At 37.2% G+C, this 16,429-nt stretch overlaps 1 protein-coding gene across 1 annotated transcript; it reads left to right on the forward strand.

The window, feature by feature from the left end:
• Positions 1-293: 293 nt before the first annotated feature.
• On the forward strand, positions 294-2,379 carry LOC121804314 (ethylene-responsive transcription factor ERF113-like). The gene is made up of 2 exons (XM_042203807.1): positions 294-389; positions 1,562-2,379. The coding sequence occupies exons 1-2, from the start codon at positions 294-296 to the stop codon at positions 2,207-2,209; spliced, it is 744 nt and encodes a 247-aa protein (XP_042059741.1). The 3' UTR covers positions 2,210-2,379.
• The last annotated feature ends 14,050 nt before the right edge of the window (positions 2,380-16,429 follow it).

The raw sequence follows: 16,429 nt of genomic DNA on the forward strand, positions 1-16,429 counted from the left end.
CCAACCCTATTTCCTTCCCTTTCCTTCCGTCATCTCTCTCTCTCTCTCTCTCACTCTCTCAGACTCTCACACACACACACACGCACAACACTATTTAGGTCGCAATCCCAATTCTTGCTCTTAAGTCCACAAAGCTGATCTTGACAGCAACAGATGCATACAAAGAAACATACTTACATATCTATTTAGGAAAAACAGTTGGTGAAATATAAATTTTATGTAACAAAAAATAGAATTTTTTAAGATCACTAACTAAACAAGAAGGTAGCAACCAAGCAAGGTGGATCGAAGGCATGGAAAGAGGCCTCTTCCAACGGAAGCATCGCCGCCGAAAGGCGGCCAAGCCGCCGCCGCCCCGCCTCCGCAGAGCACTCAAGAAGCTCCTCAAGGTAAATTATACTACTATGTGTGTGTGTGTGTGCATAAACCATCTTCTTTATCTTTCATTATTTGTTGTTAATTAAGGAGTAAATGAATTAACCTTGATTAAATATGGTTGATGTTGAATTAATGTGTGGTTGACGTAGTTGTAAAGTTAATTAAGAGTTGAAAAAAGAGTTGTGGAAAAAAAGGCTTAGATTTTGTGCTTTTGGCTAAGTTCATTGTATGTTACTTTCCGTAAAGCACTATCTTTCTCTCTCTCTCTTACTATCAGAATTGGGCAAAGGGTTGTTTCCACACTGCCAAATTTGCCAAATTCTTGCTAGATTGAAGCCACGTCTCTTGAATTATTACATTGAAATGTGGGGATTTGAATCATGTTTGGCATGGGTATTGCTAGTCGTTTTCGTTTGTTCCAAACCCAATTTGTCTCCCATTTGCTCCTTTACTAAATCCAACTTTCACTACTTGGATTAATATATTATTCATGCATGTTAGTCTTCTAGAAACAAGTTGTTGATTTGTGATCATTATCCCCTCGTTAAGTAGTTGTTTCGTCAAGCGCACCAAATTTTCGGTGTCTATCTATGCATATTTTCGTTGATTTGGTCTTTTTGAACATAGTATAAAGGTTTTCTTATTGATGGTATCGATATTGATGCTAGGCGCCCGTGGTATTTTCTCGTCATATATTGGTTGCTTCGGGCGCCCGTGGTTTTTTCTCATCATATTTTGGTTGCTTCGGTTGCCCGTGGTTTTTTTCGTCTTTGGGTTTAGTGTATTTAAACCATATTAATCAGTCATCAGAATTAGGGTTAACTTAAGTTATTAATGAGAAACCTTCGCCAAATTTTAGTTTGTGTACAATATCCAAAATTCTCTTTTATAAATTAAAATAAACATAGATTTGTTCTGATTTTGCCACCAATCAAGATTTTGCTACTATTGTAACTAAATATAAGTCATAAATCAACAAATGAAACTATTTAATTTAGTAAAAATACCATGTTGTTTCACAGCCTAAAGCATGGCGTCGATTTGATTGATGTCCTATAATGTAACATAAACAGGCCATCAAATTATGTTGGAAACAAAAACATGCTCGGTTGTAAATCAATAATTTGGTTGCAGAAATTTATAATCCAGTACATTTACAACAAGTTTTTAACGTTGGTATGCAAAACCAGAATTTGACGAAAATACAAGACCTAATTCGTTATGCAATCTCTTTACTAGTACATATTTTGGTTGCTTCGTGCGCCCGTGGTTCTTTTTCCTACGGACGCCAATTCATATATTTATTTATTCAATTTTATATCTAAACGAAGGAAGCGTGAAGAAGCACTACAGAGGAGTCCGGCAACGGCCGTGGGGGAAATGGGCGGCCGAGATCCGCGACCCGAAGAAGGCGGCTCGGGTTTGGCTCGGGACCTTCGACACAGCTGAGGATGCTGCACTCGCATACGATGAAGCTGCGCTTCGGTTCAAGGGCGCCAAGGCCAAGCTCAACTTCCCCGAACGAGTCCAAGCCAACACCTACCTAACCACCGCCGCCGGCGCCGGCTCCTCCGCCGCCGATCCATTGCTCCACAACACCTTTCCCGGCCTTCAGCAGTATGCCCAGCTACTCTCCAGCAATGACGCCGAGTTTCCTTATGCCACTTCAGCTCTTTACGGTTACTCCGCCGCCGCTGATTCCAGCAGCTTGATGCCGCCGCCGCCGCCGCAGCAGCAAGATTTTCAGGCGAGTTTTGACGGCGGTTTTCCTAGTTCGGATTTTATCGATTATGCCAAGTACTATGATGATCCTAGTAATCCAAATTGCTGATTAATTAATTAGTTTGATGTTATGTATTGATGAGGAGAAATTGCAGTTTGATTTAGTAGTTTTGGATTTCTCCATGATTGATTAGAATAAGAAGCAAAGGTTAATCAATTGTAATGACTTGTCATGGATTTGATCATTTCATCAATATATCCTTGCTTCTTTCTACTCAATCTAAATTTGAAAGGACTCCTTTTTGAATCGACAAATTACCGGAGAAATATGAAATTTGGTCAAATTTTGGTTTTATGCTACAATTTTGAGAATCGGTTGATTACAAAATCATGAAATTTGGATTTGTTTGGACAGCGAAAAAATTTGGTAATATTCGTGGAACATATTGTTAAATCTTTTTTTAGCTAAATCCGTTGTTTTTTTATAGGAGTAGACAAGTCGGTTAACTCATCGACAATCACGTCTACTTATAATTTCCCGACTGCTATACCCGAAACAATTTAACAATAAAATTTGTCATGGGATAACTGTGATCCTGATTGTCTTACCAGAGTATAATAATTTTAAAAAATTGTCATGAGATAATTGCAAATATATCCAATTATCATAGTTTTTGTAGCTGGTGAGCATGATGTTCGAGCAATTTGCCCCTTTTTTTATCTTGTTTATGTGTGGGGTGAGTAATATGACCTGGTTTTATTCAATTAATTTCATGCATATATGCCGGTTCATTTGCGCATCTTATATTATAGCCTATAGGTAAAATACTATATGAGTTGTATGGAATGATATTTATGTTAAAATCAACATGAAAGCTACAATCGAGAACATAAAATGTACACATCACACTTCTTTTATGGTGTATTTACTTTAGTTAGTTTGGTGATAAGATGGATAGCTTGCATATGTTTTATTGATGAAATTATTCAAATAATTTGGTGCCACAAGATTTATGCGATTCATAGTCCACACACATAAACTAGGTAGGTCAATATCATTCCAACCTTTAATTTCTTCAAAAATCAAACCTATTCATGTCATATAATTATGTGCTATTGACCTATAAACAATATGTTTTAATCTTGACCTTCCATATATTCTAGAACAAAGATTATAACTCTTGACTAATTCAATAATATTATACTAGCTATGTGTTACCGAGAAAAGATGGAATAATAATTAGTTTGGTCGACATCTTATTTTATTACTTAAATTATTTACTTTTCTTGAAGATATTGGTATTGGACGGCTAAGGTTTTCTAAGTAGCATGCAAAAAGCATAAGGAAAAAAATCTTTGAATAATATATATGACTCTTAATTAGTTTCGTGAAAGAGAAAAAGGGGCCTACAAAAGTACTATTTTTGAATCATGCGTGAGGTTAATTCTGAAATAAATCATTTACAAAACATTCCAAGTTGCATGGAATCATTCTCTTGTTTACTAGTGGAGTTCAATCATATATAGAATAATTTGTAATGGCCCCTCTTTCTCCCCACCCTCTTTATGCAATTTGAGTTGGTACTTCCTCAAATCCCCAAAGTCTCATTTTTATCTATCCCCATTAATTATTGTTTTCATTTGTATTATATTTGGGAAGTGGGTCACATATTCTACAAATTCATTCCACTCACAATTATTATACAAATCAATATATATAAAGTAGAAACTCACATTACACTAACTTTTTCCTCCCACTTTTCTTAATAAAGTAAAACAATTTCTTTAAACATGCACCAGCTAAAAATAGGACAATTAATGGGGACAGGAGAAAGTAATACATATCGTCCATAACGTAATTTTTTGGCTGCCAATGCCTTTGGTGTTTCGGTTATCATAATCGTTATTGCACGATAAAAAAATTATCGTTTAAGGACATAAAAATTGAGACGCTATTACTATTGTTTGAATTTTTATAAAAATAACCATAATTAAGGACGCAAAAAAAGCGTCCTAAATTGAGTATAAATTATCATAATCTTTTGCTGTTTAAAGACGCTTCTATTTGTGTCCCCAAATTTTAGTTGGGACGTAACAATAAGGACACTTTTATGAATCGTTGGGTATAATTAGACATATAAATTAGCGTCCTTAGCCGTTTTTTTTAGTGTTGGATTTTGATGATGTGGTTTGATATTGGCAAATCGAGTTGATTATACATATCGTGTAACGTAAATAAAGTTAATTAGGTCGAGGACCACGATGATATGGAGTAGAATTCATTCTCCTTTTTTCATACCGTGGGGGGATATTTTGTTACTATTGAATAATAAAAGTGATGCTTCGAAAGTTCTAATTGAAAAGATTGTTAGCATGTCAAGAAAATTCTTAAAGCTACTCTGGTAATGAAAATTCAAGCGTGCTAAGCTTATTAGTTCATGACGTGGAAAGAGTAAAGCTAAATATAATTATAGTAGTAGCTAAAAATAAAAGAACATTTTGTTGGAAAAAAGAAAATCTGAGGCATGGAATATTCATATAACAATATAATACTACTATATAATATCGAGCTAGGTGTGTGATCAAATATTAACTAATTTACAGTAATAACTAATAACTAATCAATTTTGTATGTTAAAAATATTAACACAAAGATATGATTACATCAATTTTCTTGTGTTGATAAACTTATGTCTTTGTGTTGATATTTAAATTTACATGTTGTATTGATATAGTCATGTCTTTGTGTTGATAATTTTATGAGTCAAAGTTGAGGTCGTGAATGAACGATAAAATAAAAGGTTAGTTGATAAAATACTTTTTCATTAATTAGTAAGTCTAAAATTAGATTTACTACGAGTAATCGGGAATCATTATCAACCATATTTATTAAATAAAAAGAAAAAGAAATCAAGGTTGCAAATGTGGAGATAAACACAAAGGACAAATAAGGATAGGGAATCCTCGTGAAGATTACGCATGCAAAGTAATATATGGTGGGCCTTACAAAATAAATAATATAAAGCCCAAAAAAGTAGATTTGGATTGGGCCATTTGCATCACAGATAGTTACAAAACACACTCATTCCCAATATTGATTTCCTACCTCGAGATCTGTACACTACTCGGTCATTGATAGAGTGAATAGATATGTTATTTCTTGAAATCTCTCGTTTGACATATCTGTGGTGTAGTATTATTGTTGAGTGAAACGATATTGTTTATTCATAAAGAAATATTATAGCGTATAGTGGGTTACTATAAATAAAAATATCTGACGAAGAACGGAAGGTTAACACTAATTCCATATGATTTGAGCATAGCGGTCGCACCTTGGGTCGGCGCCAGCTCCAAAAGGTCAAACTTAATGGAGTTTTCTTAGACTAGTGTCGAGATAAGTCGGGAACAATGTCCTACTCCTGCCTAGATTAGTCATTGATTATTGACTCGTAGGAGTACTATTTTAGATGTACATGATTGATATACAAATGTATATTGATGGAAATTTTGGCATGATTTTCATCGAGCACTTCTAGATTTAGAGAATTCCATAAATATTATATTCAGTATTTTCAAACAATTGTGAGTTTTAGTATAAATAAAATTCTTCATAATTATTATATTCATACTCGTAGTAATTCAGTCGATTTGATACGGCAACTAATAAATTTGCATTCATTATCTTAAAAAATTGTACTACTATTCAAGTAGGTTATTGTAATATAGAATTGAGAAGGATATCAATCTTAATTTTAGCATTTTATGTCAAATAATTAAGTAGGAAGAATAATCTTTGAGAGCTAGAGAACCCACATTCGGATTCGACTTATGGGTCTCCAACTAAGATTTTAACATAAGGTATAAAGATGCCAAAATAAATTTATGATTTCAAAAACTCAAGTAAAATTCTTGAGGATTCTTTAAAATATTTTTCTGATAAAATAGGAAAAAAATCTAAAATAAAACCCAAAATCTATTTCAGTTAATTCAAAACTAAAATTTAGCTACAACTAAGATTTTAACATAAAGCATGAAATAATAGGAGGTATACTGATAGGGACATGATAATTTATTTTATTCTGGAAGGGAGTTGATATTCTCTCTGTATATTTATTTAGTTTATTTATACTTTAGTATTATTTAGTTGTTATGATTTTATTTACTTTTCATAGTAGTTAGGATTTGATTTGCTTTCCTAGTTTATAGGAGATATTTTGTACAACACATACTATAAATATGTGTGGAGTCTTTTATTATTATCAAACGGAATGAAGAATTAAATTATTAATCTCGTTCTCTCCGGTCGGTTCTCCCTCTTGGAGAAACCATCGATCTACGCTATTTTCCTCCATTTGTGCTCTCTTTTCATATAATATATTCAATAGGAATTAATCTCATATTAATTCCTATCAAATTGGTGCTTTCATTAGGTTTTCATTCTCCTATTGATTTCTACCACCATGTCCGTCTTGCTGTCAAACTCTCCTTCAGACTCTCCTCCTCAGTTTCTGGTGTAAACCCTGTGAGGTGGATTTTGGATATTCAGGAATATTTTGACTATCACTTGTTCTCTGATGTTGATCGTCTGTTTTTTGTGAGGTTGTTTTTTGACCATCCAGCATTTGTATGCTCCACGAGTAGCGACGCTCGAATCCTAATTGCTCATGGTAAGAATTTCTGGATGATGTTTATCATAACTTTGATGAGGATGTCTTTTACTTCGCCAAGACGAATAAACTTCTCAACAAAATTATGGAAGCAGTTGCATATTTAGCAAAAAAAAGAGGCCATGGCTAAAAAGGAGGCCACATCTGATTGTATCATTGAGCCCGTTGCAAAAAATGACGATGAGCCAACAACAAATGTCGAGTCTGATCCCTTCATCGAAGAGACGGTAAAAAATGATGACGAATTGCCACAAGCGTTAGATGAGGCAATGAATTTGGTGGAAACCAAATTTCCTCCAAATTCTCATAGCCCAAAAATTAATGTTGTCGTCATTGGTTATGTCAGTGAAGTTGCTAAAGCGATCTCATGCCCAAAGATTATTGCTAAAGAGATCTCGTGCCCAAAGATGATTTCTCCATCACTCGTTGCGGTCCCAAACGATACAATTTTATTTGCAGACGAAGATCCAAACAAAGCCAGTGACAATGAGATGAAAGATGATTTTGCTGACTTTCACCTTCAAGGCAAGGTGGTTTTCAACAGTGGGAGAGTTGATAGGGACATGATATTCTATTTTATTCCGGAAGAGAGCTGATATTCTATTTTATTCCGGACGAGAGCTGATATTCTTTCCGTATATTTATTTAGTTTATTTATGCTTTAGTATTATTTAGTTGTTATGATTTTATTTACTTTCCAAAGTGGTTAGGATTTGATTTGCTTTCCTAGTTTATAGGAGACCTTTTTGTACAACACATATTATAAATATGTGTGGAGTCTTTTTTTATTATCAAGCAGAATGAAGAATTAAATTATTAATCTCGTTCTCTCTTTCGGTTCTCCCTCTTAGAGAAACCGCCTATCTATGCTATTTTCCTCCCTTTGTGCTCTCTTTTCATATAATATATTCAATATGAATTAATCACATATTAATTCCTATCATATGCCCATTAAAAAAATTAATACTACGAAGATAGGAATGAAATAAAAACTCATTGTTAGCTATCATTTAACTACTAATAAATTTGTATTAGGGGCATCATAATGGGGCCATCTGGTTAACATACGCCCATTTATTTATTTATTTCTACCTTCTAATGTTATCAATTGGGTCTCCATGTTCAATCTGGGCCACAAATAGCTGTCCGAATCAAGTTACGATCTTACATATTACTATCATTTTTTAATTGCAAAATATCAATGGGTTTACGTTTTATTCCTGGTTACAATTGTTCAAACCTTGAACCTATAAATTAAATTAAAAATATCTTGGTTAACACTTAACCGCACCCACATATCTCCCTTGCTTATATAATCGAGGCTTGAAAAAAATCGGATAATACTAACTTAAATCATAAAATTTGGTCAAATACTGATGAGATTCGTAAAGATTGAAAAGAACATATTAGATCAAGAAGTTTCTATTTTTTTCAATTGGGTCACGCGTGCATAAAACACTATTATGTTACCATTGTACTTTTATTAAATTGATTAGTAAGCTTTAATTTATTTCAAAATCGTTATTAATCATTATATTTTTTACAATAGTAGATGTTTTGTAGTAATATTCGGTGCTTCTTTTCTTCCATCTATTTGGGGCTTATATGTTTATCAGGATGAAAATAGGAAAAATGGAAGAGAAAAATAAATGACAAACTTTGATGATTTTCATGTTTGGTATATATATACTGATATACATGTACAATACAGACGATTTCTAGTCTATCCATTTTGAATGTGAGCCAATTCAATATACAATAAATACAAAAGAAATTAGAGTAGTGATTTTAGTCATGATAGCTAAAACTAAGGTTTAGGAATGAAATACAAATATTAGAAATAAAGAAATTTCACCGATTCGATTCTATCGCTCTAACTTAGAAATATAAGGTGAATACAAATAAAAATAAATTACATTAATAATGAAAATTTTAGCTCCGACTAATTTTTTATAATAATATTTTGATGAAACAGAAAAAATTGTAAAATAAAAGCCCAAATCTATTTCAGTGAATTCAATACTACGATTCAAGAAACAAAAGTAAAATTCTTGAACACTCTTTCAAACTATTTTTTTGATAAAATAGAATAAGTCGTATAAAATCCAATTTCTATTTCAATCAAAACTTATATTAATATCAAATATTTTTTTCAATAGTATTCCAAGTTCTCGTGGAAAAATATTAATAGAAAATTTAGAAAACGCAACTAATCAAGAAAAAAGAAGAATTATCAAAAATATAAATGCCAGAATAAATCTGTAGTTGTGGTGTATACCAATTGCTGAGAAGTCGAAAGAATGAAGGAAGAAAAGAAAGTAACAGTCTTGCAGCTCCAAAGCTTCAGGAGCCGTCAGATTGCGCGCGTCACCTGAGATTGAATCTCAGCCGTCCGATTCAACTAGCCGTTGGATTCGAATTTAATGCTTTAGTTAGTTGTAGCTGGAAGTAGTTAGTTGTTGAGCTTTGTTTTTGCTTTCGGTTTTCTTCTACTTAGCTAGAGAATCATTGAGCGATTGTAATCATCTTTGATACTCTGATTTCTTGAGTTAGCAATAATAATTCCCTTCGTCTCAAGCTCTGCATTCTTCGATTGTGTTTCTCTATCATTTCTAACAAGTGGCGCCGTCTGTGGGAAGGTCCGGTGAGAGTATCGATCGAAGATAGATTCAGGCGGTGTAAGGATGGCTTCAAGGTTCGAAGCGGAAAAGTTCACTGGCAAGAACGATTTCAGCCTATGGAGAATGAAGATGAAGGCGATGTTGATCCAGCAAGGCTTGTCGGATGCTCTGACGCCGGCCGGCAAGGCAGATGAAGGGCAGGTGCTCGATGAAAAGGCCAAGATAAAGCGTGCGGAGGTCCTTGCGAAAGCACACAGCACGATTGTTTTATGTCTCGGCGACAAAGTGCTGCGGAAGGTAGCGAAGGAAACGACCGCGGCTGGGATTCTTGAAACACTCGAGAACTTGTATATGACTAAGTCTCTTGCTAATCGACTCTTTATGAAGCATAGACTTTATTCATATCATTTCTCAGAAGAAAGAAGCATTATCGAGCAGCTTGAGGACTTTGATAAAGCGGTAGACGATTTGGAGAATATTGATGTCTCGATTAGTGACGAAGACAAGGCGATATTGCTGCTAAACGCTCTACCCAAATCCTATGATCAATTGAGGGATGCCATATTGTTTGGGAGAGAAGGAACCGTCACTCTACTTGAGGTTCAGAATGCCCTCAGAGCCAAGGAATTGCAGACGAAAGGCAGCAAAGTGACAGAGGTCATACCAGAGAGCTTGAACATTAAGAAACTAAAGTTCAAGAAGAACTTCAAGAAAGGTGGTGATGGCAATAAGGCACCTGGGAATGATCAGAATGAGTCTAGGTCTTGTTTCTGGTGTAAGAAACCGGGCCACCTAAAGAAAGACTGCTTTGCGTGGAAGAAGAGGCAAGCCGCTGAAGCTGGACAAGGAAAGAACACATCTGACTTTGTGGAAGAAGCTGACTCTCCAGAGGTCTTGAATGTGATGATGTATGAGGATGGTAGTTCTTGGATTCTTGACTCAGGCTGTAGTTTAGTTTTCACATATGTCCATGTGAAGAGTTTTTTGTTGATTTGAAAGAGTCAAAAGACACGGTGGTGCTTGGGAATAATCAAGTCTGTCACGTTGAGGGTATTGGTGATGTGAGGCTTAGATTGGATGATGGCTCTGAGAAAAACTTGAGTGATGTCAGATTGATTCTAACTGTAAAAAGGAATTTGATATCACTAGGAATGCTTGAGAAGAGAGGACTTGCTTTTGAATCCTCAGATGGTTTGATGAAAATCAAGAGAGGCTCTACTGTGGTTATGCGTGGTGAAAGAAAATGGGGTCTCTATTACCTCTGTGGTGGTGCTGTGAAAACCATAGGAGATCAGGTGAATAATGTTGCATCAGAGTCATTGAGATTTTGGCACATGAGGATGGGACATCCGGCAGATGGCAGCATTAAAGAACTGATCAAGAAGGGTATAATTCATGGAGTTGATGGCAAGAATAGTGAACCATGTGAAGAGTGTATCCTTGCTAAGTCCAAGAAGTTACCATATCCAAAAGGTAAGCACTCTTCACAAGCTCCCTTAGACTACGCTCACAGTGATTTATGGGGCCTGCCCCTGTGAACTCGGTTGGTGGTGGTAGATACTACATATCGATTATAGATGACTATTCAAGGAAGATGTGGTTATACATTTTGAAAGAAAAGTCAGAGGCCTTTGCAAGATTCAAGGATTGGTGTACATTGGTTGAAAAGGAGAAGGGAAGTACTTTGAAATGTTTGAGAACGGATAATGGACTTGAGTTTTTGTCTAAAGAATTTGACAGCTTCTGTCGAGATAGAGGTATTAAGAGACACAGAACAGCTCCTTTGAACCCACAGCAGAATGGGGTTGCGGAGAGAGCTAACCGAACTATCTTGGAGAGAGTTAGATGCATGCTACTCAGTTCAGGAATGGAGAAAAGGTTCTGGGCCGAAGCTGCTGCCACTGCTGTCAAACTGATAAATAAGTGTCCTTCCTCAGCAATCAATGGTGAAACTCCTGACTTCAAATGGTACGGGAGACATGGAGAATACTCTGGACTTAAGATTTTCGGATGCCAGGCCTATGCTCATCTTAAGCAGAGCAAGCTAGATGCAAGGGCAGTGAGGTGTGTTTTTCTTGGTTATCAACATGGTGTGAAAGGATATCGAATGTGGAGCATTGAACCAGGTAATCACAAGATTATTGTAAGCAGGGATGTAATTTTTTCTGAGTCTATTATGCCTTTTAAGAAGGCACAAGCAATTGAGAAATCAGTGATCTCTGGTGAGAAGGTTTCCATTTCTAAGGTGGAGCCCGATGTGTCAGCTCAAGGTGGAGCTGATGGAGGAGGTAGTGAGATCTTGCAAGAAAGCTCAGATGAAGATGCTGAAGGTTTGAGTCAGCATCCATTGGCTCGAGATGCTGAGGATTTGAGTCAGTATCAATTGGCTCGAGATAGAGCCAGAAGGAAAAATGTCAAGATCCCTGCCAGGTATATGGACTCAGAGATGCTTTATTTTGCTCTTTGTGTGGCCGAGGAGGTGGAATTGGGAACCAGCCACCTACAAGGCTGCAATGGAAGGCAAGGAAAGACATGAATGGCTGAAGGCTATGATTGAAGAAGTAGATTCCCTGTTAAAGAATGGTACCTGGGTACTAGTTGATAAGGTTGAAGGAAGGAGAATTGTAAGCTGTAAGTGGATTTACAAGAAGAAACTGGAGTCTGCTGCGAATGATAAGATCCGGTATAAAGCTAGACTTGTAGCTAGAGGCTTTACTCAGGAGTATGGTGTTGATTACAGTGAGGTTTTTTTACCGGTGGTAAAACACACTTCCATAAGAACTCTCTTGGTTGTGGTGGCTAGGATGGATTGGGAACTAGAACAACTTGATGTAAAAACGGCTTTTCTTCATGGGGACTTGGTGGAGACTATCTATATGCAGCAACCAGAGGGTTTTGCCAAGATTGGGGAAGAGAACAAGGTATGTCTACTAAAGAAAAGCATCTATGGCTTAAAGGCACATCAAGTTTGATGATCATATTCTGAAAAATGGCTTCACTAGATCTAAGTATGATGAGTGTGTTTATATCAAGAAGCTGAGAGGTTGTGTAGTGGCTTACCTACTCTTGTATGTCGACGACATGCTGGTGGCAGGATCAAGCAAGAAGGTAATCCAAGACATAAAGGATGACTTGAAGTCTGCTTTTGATATGAAGGATCTGGGGAATGCCAAGAGGATCTTGGGGATGAATATAGTCAGAAATAGATCCAAGAAAGAGATATGGTTGAATCAATCAGATTACATTTCAAGGCTTGTCAAGAAGTTTAAGATGGAAGACTCCAGACCAACATCAACCCCTCTGGCCCAGCATATCAGATTAAGTGTGGAACAGAAACCAAAGAATGAGCAGGAAAGAGTTGAAATGGAGAAGATTCCCTATGCCAATATTGTGGGGAGTATAATGTATGCCATGATTAGCTCAAGGCCAGATGTGGCTCAAGCCATTAGTGTCACAAGCAGATACATGAGTGATCACGGTAAGGAGCATTGGCTAGCTCTGAAATGGATTTTGAAATATCTAAATGGAGCTGGAAACATTGGAATTCTGTTCAGGGGAAGTGGTGAGGTGAAGGGGGATGCTTTGGTGGGATATTGTGACAGTGACTATGCGGGTAACATTGATAATAGGAAGTCTCAATCTGGCTATATTTTCACATTGTATGGAGGTGCAGTGAGCTGGAAATCGAGCTTGCAAAGTGTGGTTGCTCTATCCACAACAGAGGCCGAATATATGGCCTTGACAGCTGCAGTTAAAGAGACATTTTGGTTGAAGGGTATAGCTGCAGATTTTGGTGTTGTTCAACATGCTGTGTCTATTGGTTGTGATAATCAAAGTGCCATCAGCTTGGCTAAGAACAATGTGTTCCATGAGAGGAGCAAGCACATAGATGTGCATTTACACTTCATCCGGGAAGAGATAGAGAAAGGGAGGGTGAAAGTGTTCAAAGTGGATACTTTAGAAAACCCAGCCGACATGCTCACAAAAACTTTACCGAGGGAGAAGTTTGAATTGTGTATGAAGTTGGTTGGGATGTGTAAAAAGGAATGAAGGCTCAGCATTTGGTATCCAAGGTGGAGATTTGTAGTTGTGGTGTAATTGCTGAGAAGTCGAAAGAATGAAGGAAGAAAAGAAAGTAACAGTCTTGCAGCTCCAAAGCTTCAGGAGCCGTCAGATTGCGCGCGTCACCTGAGATTGAATCTCAGCCATCCGATTCAACTAGCCGTTGTATTCGAATTGAATGCTTTAGTTAGTTGTAGCTGGAAGTAGTTAGTTGTTGAGCTTTGTTTTTGCTTTCGGTTTTCTTCTACTTAGCTAGAGAATCATTGAGCGATTGTAATCATCTTTGATACTCTGATTTCTTGAGTTAGCAATAATAATTCCCTTCGTCTCAAGCTCTGCATTCTTCGATTGTGTTTCTCTATCATTTCTAACAAAATCCATTACTCAAGAAACAATAGTAAAATTCTTGAAACATACTGTAATTTTTTTATAAAATAGAAAATTTCGTATAAAATCCAATTTCTGTTTCAATTCATTCAAAACTTATACTACGATCAAATATTTTTTCATTAATATTCCAAATTCTTGTGAAAAAAAATAAAAAATCCGGAAAACACAATTAATCAAGAAAAGGAAGAATTATCAAAAATATAAAATACGAAGATGGCAGAATAAATCTACTACGAAAAAATGATCAAAAATAGAACCCAAATTATTTCCAAAATCTTGCTGAATTAACATTCAAATTGAGGAAGATTTATCCAAAGAATGATTTGATTACTGGCAAAAGTAATGAATAATTACAGAGAAGATGAATCATTCTCCTTTAACAACGCTGAAAATCAAACAAAACTGACCAAGGTGGTTGCGGTAGCCGTACCCCGCCACTCCATCCCCGTCGACCAATCCGTTTCTCATCGCCAGATCTTTCCACTCTCTCTGGAGCAACATCTCACCCCGGAGTGGTGTCCTCTTCAGTCGCAATTTATACGTGGCGTTATCGCCGATCCGTTCATCCATCGTCGCCGGAACCTCGAGAAAATCCGTCTCCACTCTGCGTCGCTCTGCCGCCGTCAGCGCCGCCATCAGCCCCGGCCTGAACCTGTCGTTGATGTACAGATGGTTCGTCGCATCCGTCCGCGTCAGGCTCTTCCAGAACAGAAGTCGCAGTGGTGGAGCTGGAATTGGGAATCCGAGTTGGTGGATAGGGTTTTGAGGGGGGGAATTGGGGGCGTCGAATTGAGTGATGATTGATTTGGGGGGAAGAAATTGGGGGCTTCTTGTTGCTTCCATTTCTGGTTTTGATTTGTGTTATGAGGATTGGGGCAAAACTGCACAATCAGTTCAGTTCGGTTACCAATATACTGTTCGGCGATTAGGGACCGATATGCTGTTCAGTGATCTGACGAACTGCAATCATGCTCGGTGATTGGTCGAGTTTGTAGTCGTGCTCAGGGATTAACCGAGCTCAATGTTCGGTGTTGAGCTCGGTGCTCAGTGCTCGGTGTTGGTGCTCGGTGTTGGCCGAACTTAAACGAGTTCGGAGTTGACAGTTGTTATTAACTGATGCACGTCGTCGGATGCGACTAGTTAGTTAGCTTTAAATGAAAGCCCTTAGGTTGAACTAGTTGTTAGATAAGTGTTAGTTAAATAGAGCCGAGCTGTGGAAAAAGAAAAGAGAATTTTTTCATCCAAGAGTTTTGTAATCTTCCACACAAATAAAACACAAGATTTCCATTGACTCTCCAAGAATTGTTTTTTTGCTTATTCATTTTCATATCAAGTATTCGTTCTTCTCGTTCCGGAATCGATCTCGTTGTGATAACAAGATTGAGTCGCGTATCTGATAGCATTACAAATTGGCGCCGTCTGTGGGAATCGAAGAAGGACGACGAATTCAACAATGTCTACCGCAAAGTTCGACGTTGAGAAATTCACCGGCGAAAATGATTTCGGCCTGTGGAGATTGAAGATGAGAGCTGTTCTGATGCAGCAAGGCGTCTGGGATTATGTGAAATCCAAGACGGACAAGAAAGAGATTCAAGGGATGGATGCGGCGAAATGTCAAGAACTGGAATACAAGGCGTATAGCTCGATTGTCTTGTGCCTCAGCGATAGAGTCTTGAGGGAGGTTCAGAAAGAGGATGATGCCGCAGAAGTGTGGGAGAAATTGGAGAAAATATATATGGAGAAGTCAATCTCCAATAGGTTGCATCTCAAGCAAAGATTGTTCAACTTTAGATTTTCTGACTCCAAGAATCTGGCGGATCAGCTGGAAGATTTTCGAAAGTATATAGATGATCTTGAGGGTGTGGATGATCCCATGAAAGATGAGGATAAAGCTTTGATGTTATTGAATGCTCTGCCTCAGAGTTTTGAGCAATTCAAAGACTCAATACTTCTTGGAAGGGATTCGAAAGTGACTTTGGAGGAGGTATTTTCTGCATTAAAGCTGAAGGCAATGCAGAAATGTGTCAGCAAGCCAATCGATCAAGCTGCTGAAAGCCTCAATGTGAAGGCAACTTCAAAGAAACAATTCAAATTCAAGAAACCCCCATCTGACAAGTGGAAGCCAAGATCATCTAAGGAAGGAGATCAAAAGGAATCTAGAAGCTGCTTCTGGTGTAAGAAACCAGGACACATCAAGCAAAATTGTTTTGCTTGGAAGAAAAAGCAATCTGAAAATCACAAAGGAGATGGTACAGCAGCTATCACTGAGGAAATTGAAGAGGCAAGAGCTCTCAATGTGGTGGAGGATAGCCCATTATCAAGGCTATGGATCATGGACTCAGGCTGCAGTTTCCATATGTCCTCCAATCTCGACTGGTTCCAAGATTTAAAGGAATCTGAAGGCTCGGTGTTGCTGGGAGATGACCATGTGTGTGATGTAAGGGGTGTTGGGAGCATATGTTTGAGGATGGACAATGGAATTTTCAGAACTCTCACTGATGTGAGATACATCCCATCCATTAAAAGGAATCTTATATCCTTGGGTCTTCTTGAGAAGAATGGCTACGAATTGACTCTCTTTGGTGGAGA

This window comes from Salvia splendens, chromosome 5 (genome assembly GCF_004379255.2).
Source record: "Salvia splendens isolate huo1 chromosome 5, SspV2, whole genome shotgun sequence".
Taxonomy (NCBI): domain Eukaryota; kingdom Viridiplantae; phylum Streptophyta; class Magnoliopsida; order Lamiales; family Lamiaceae; genus Salvia; species Salvia splendens.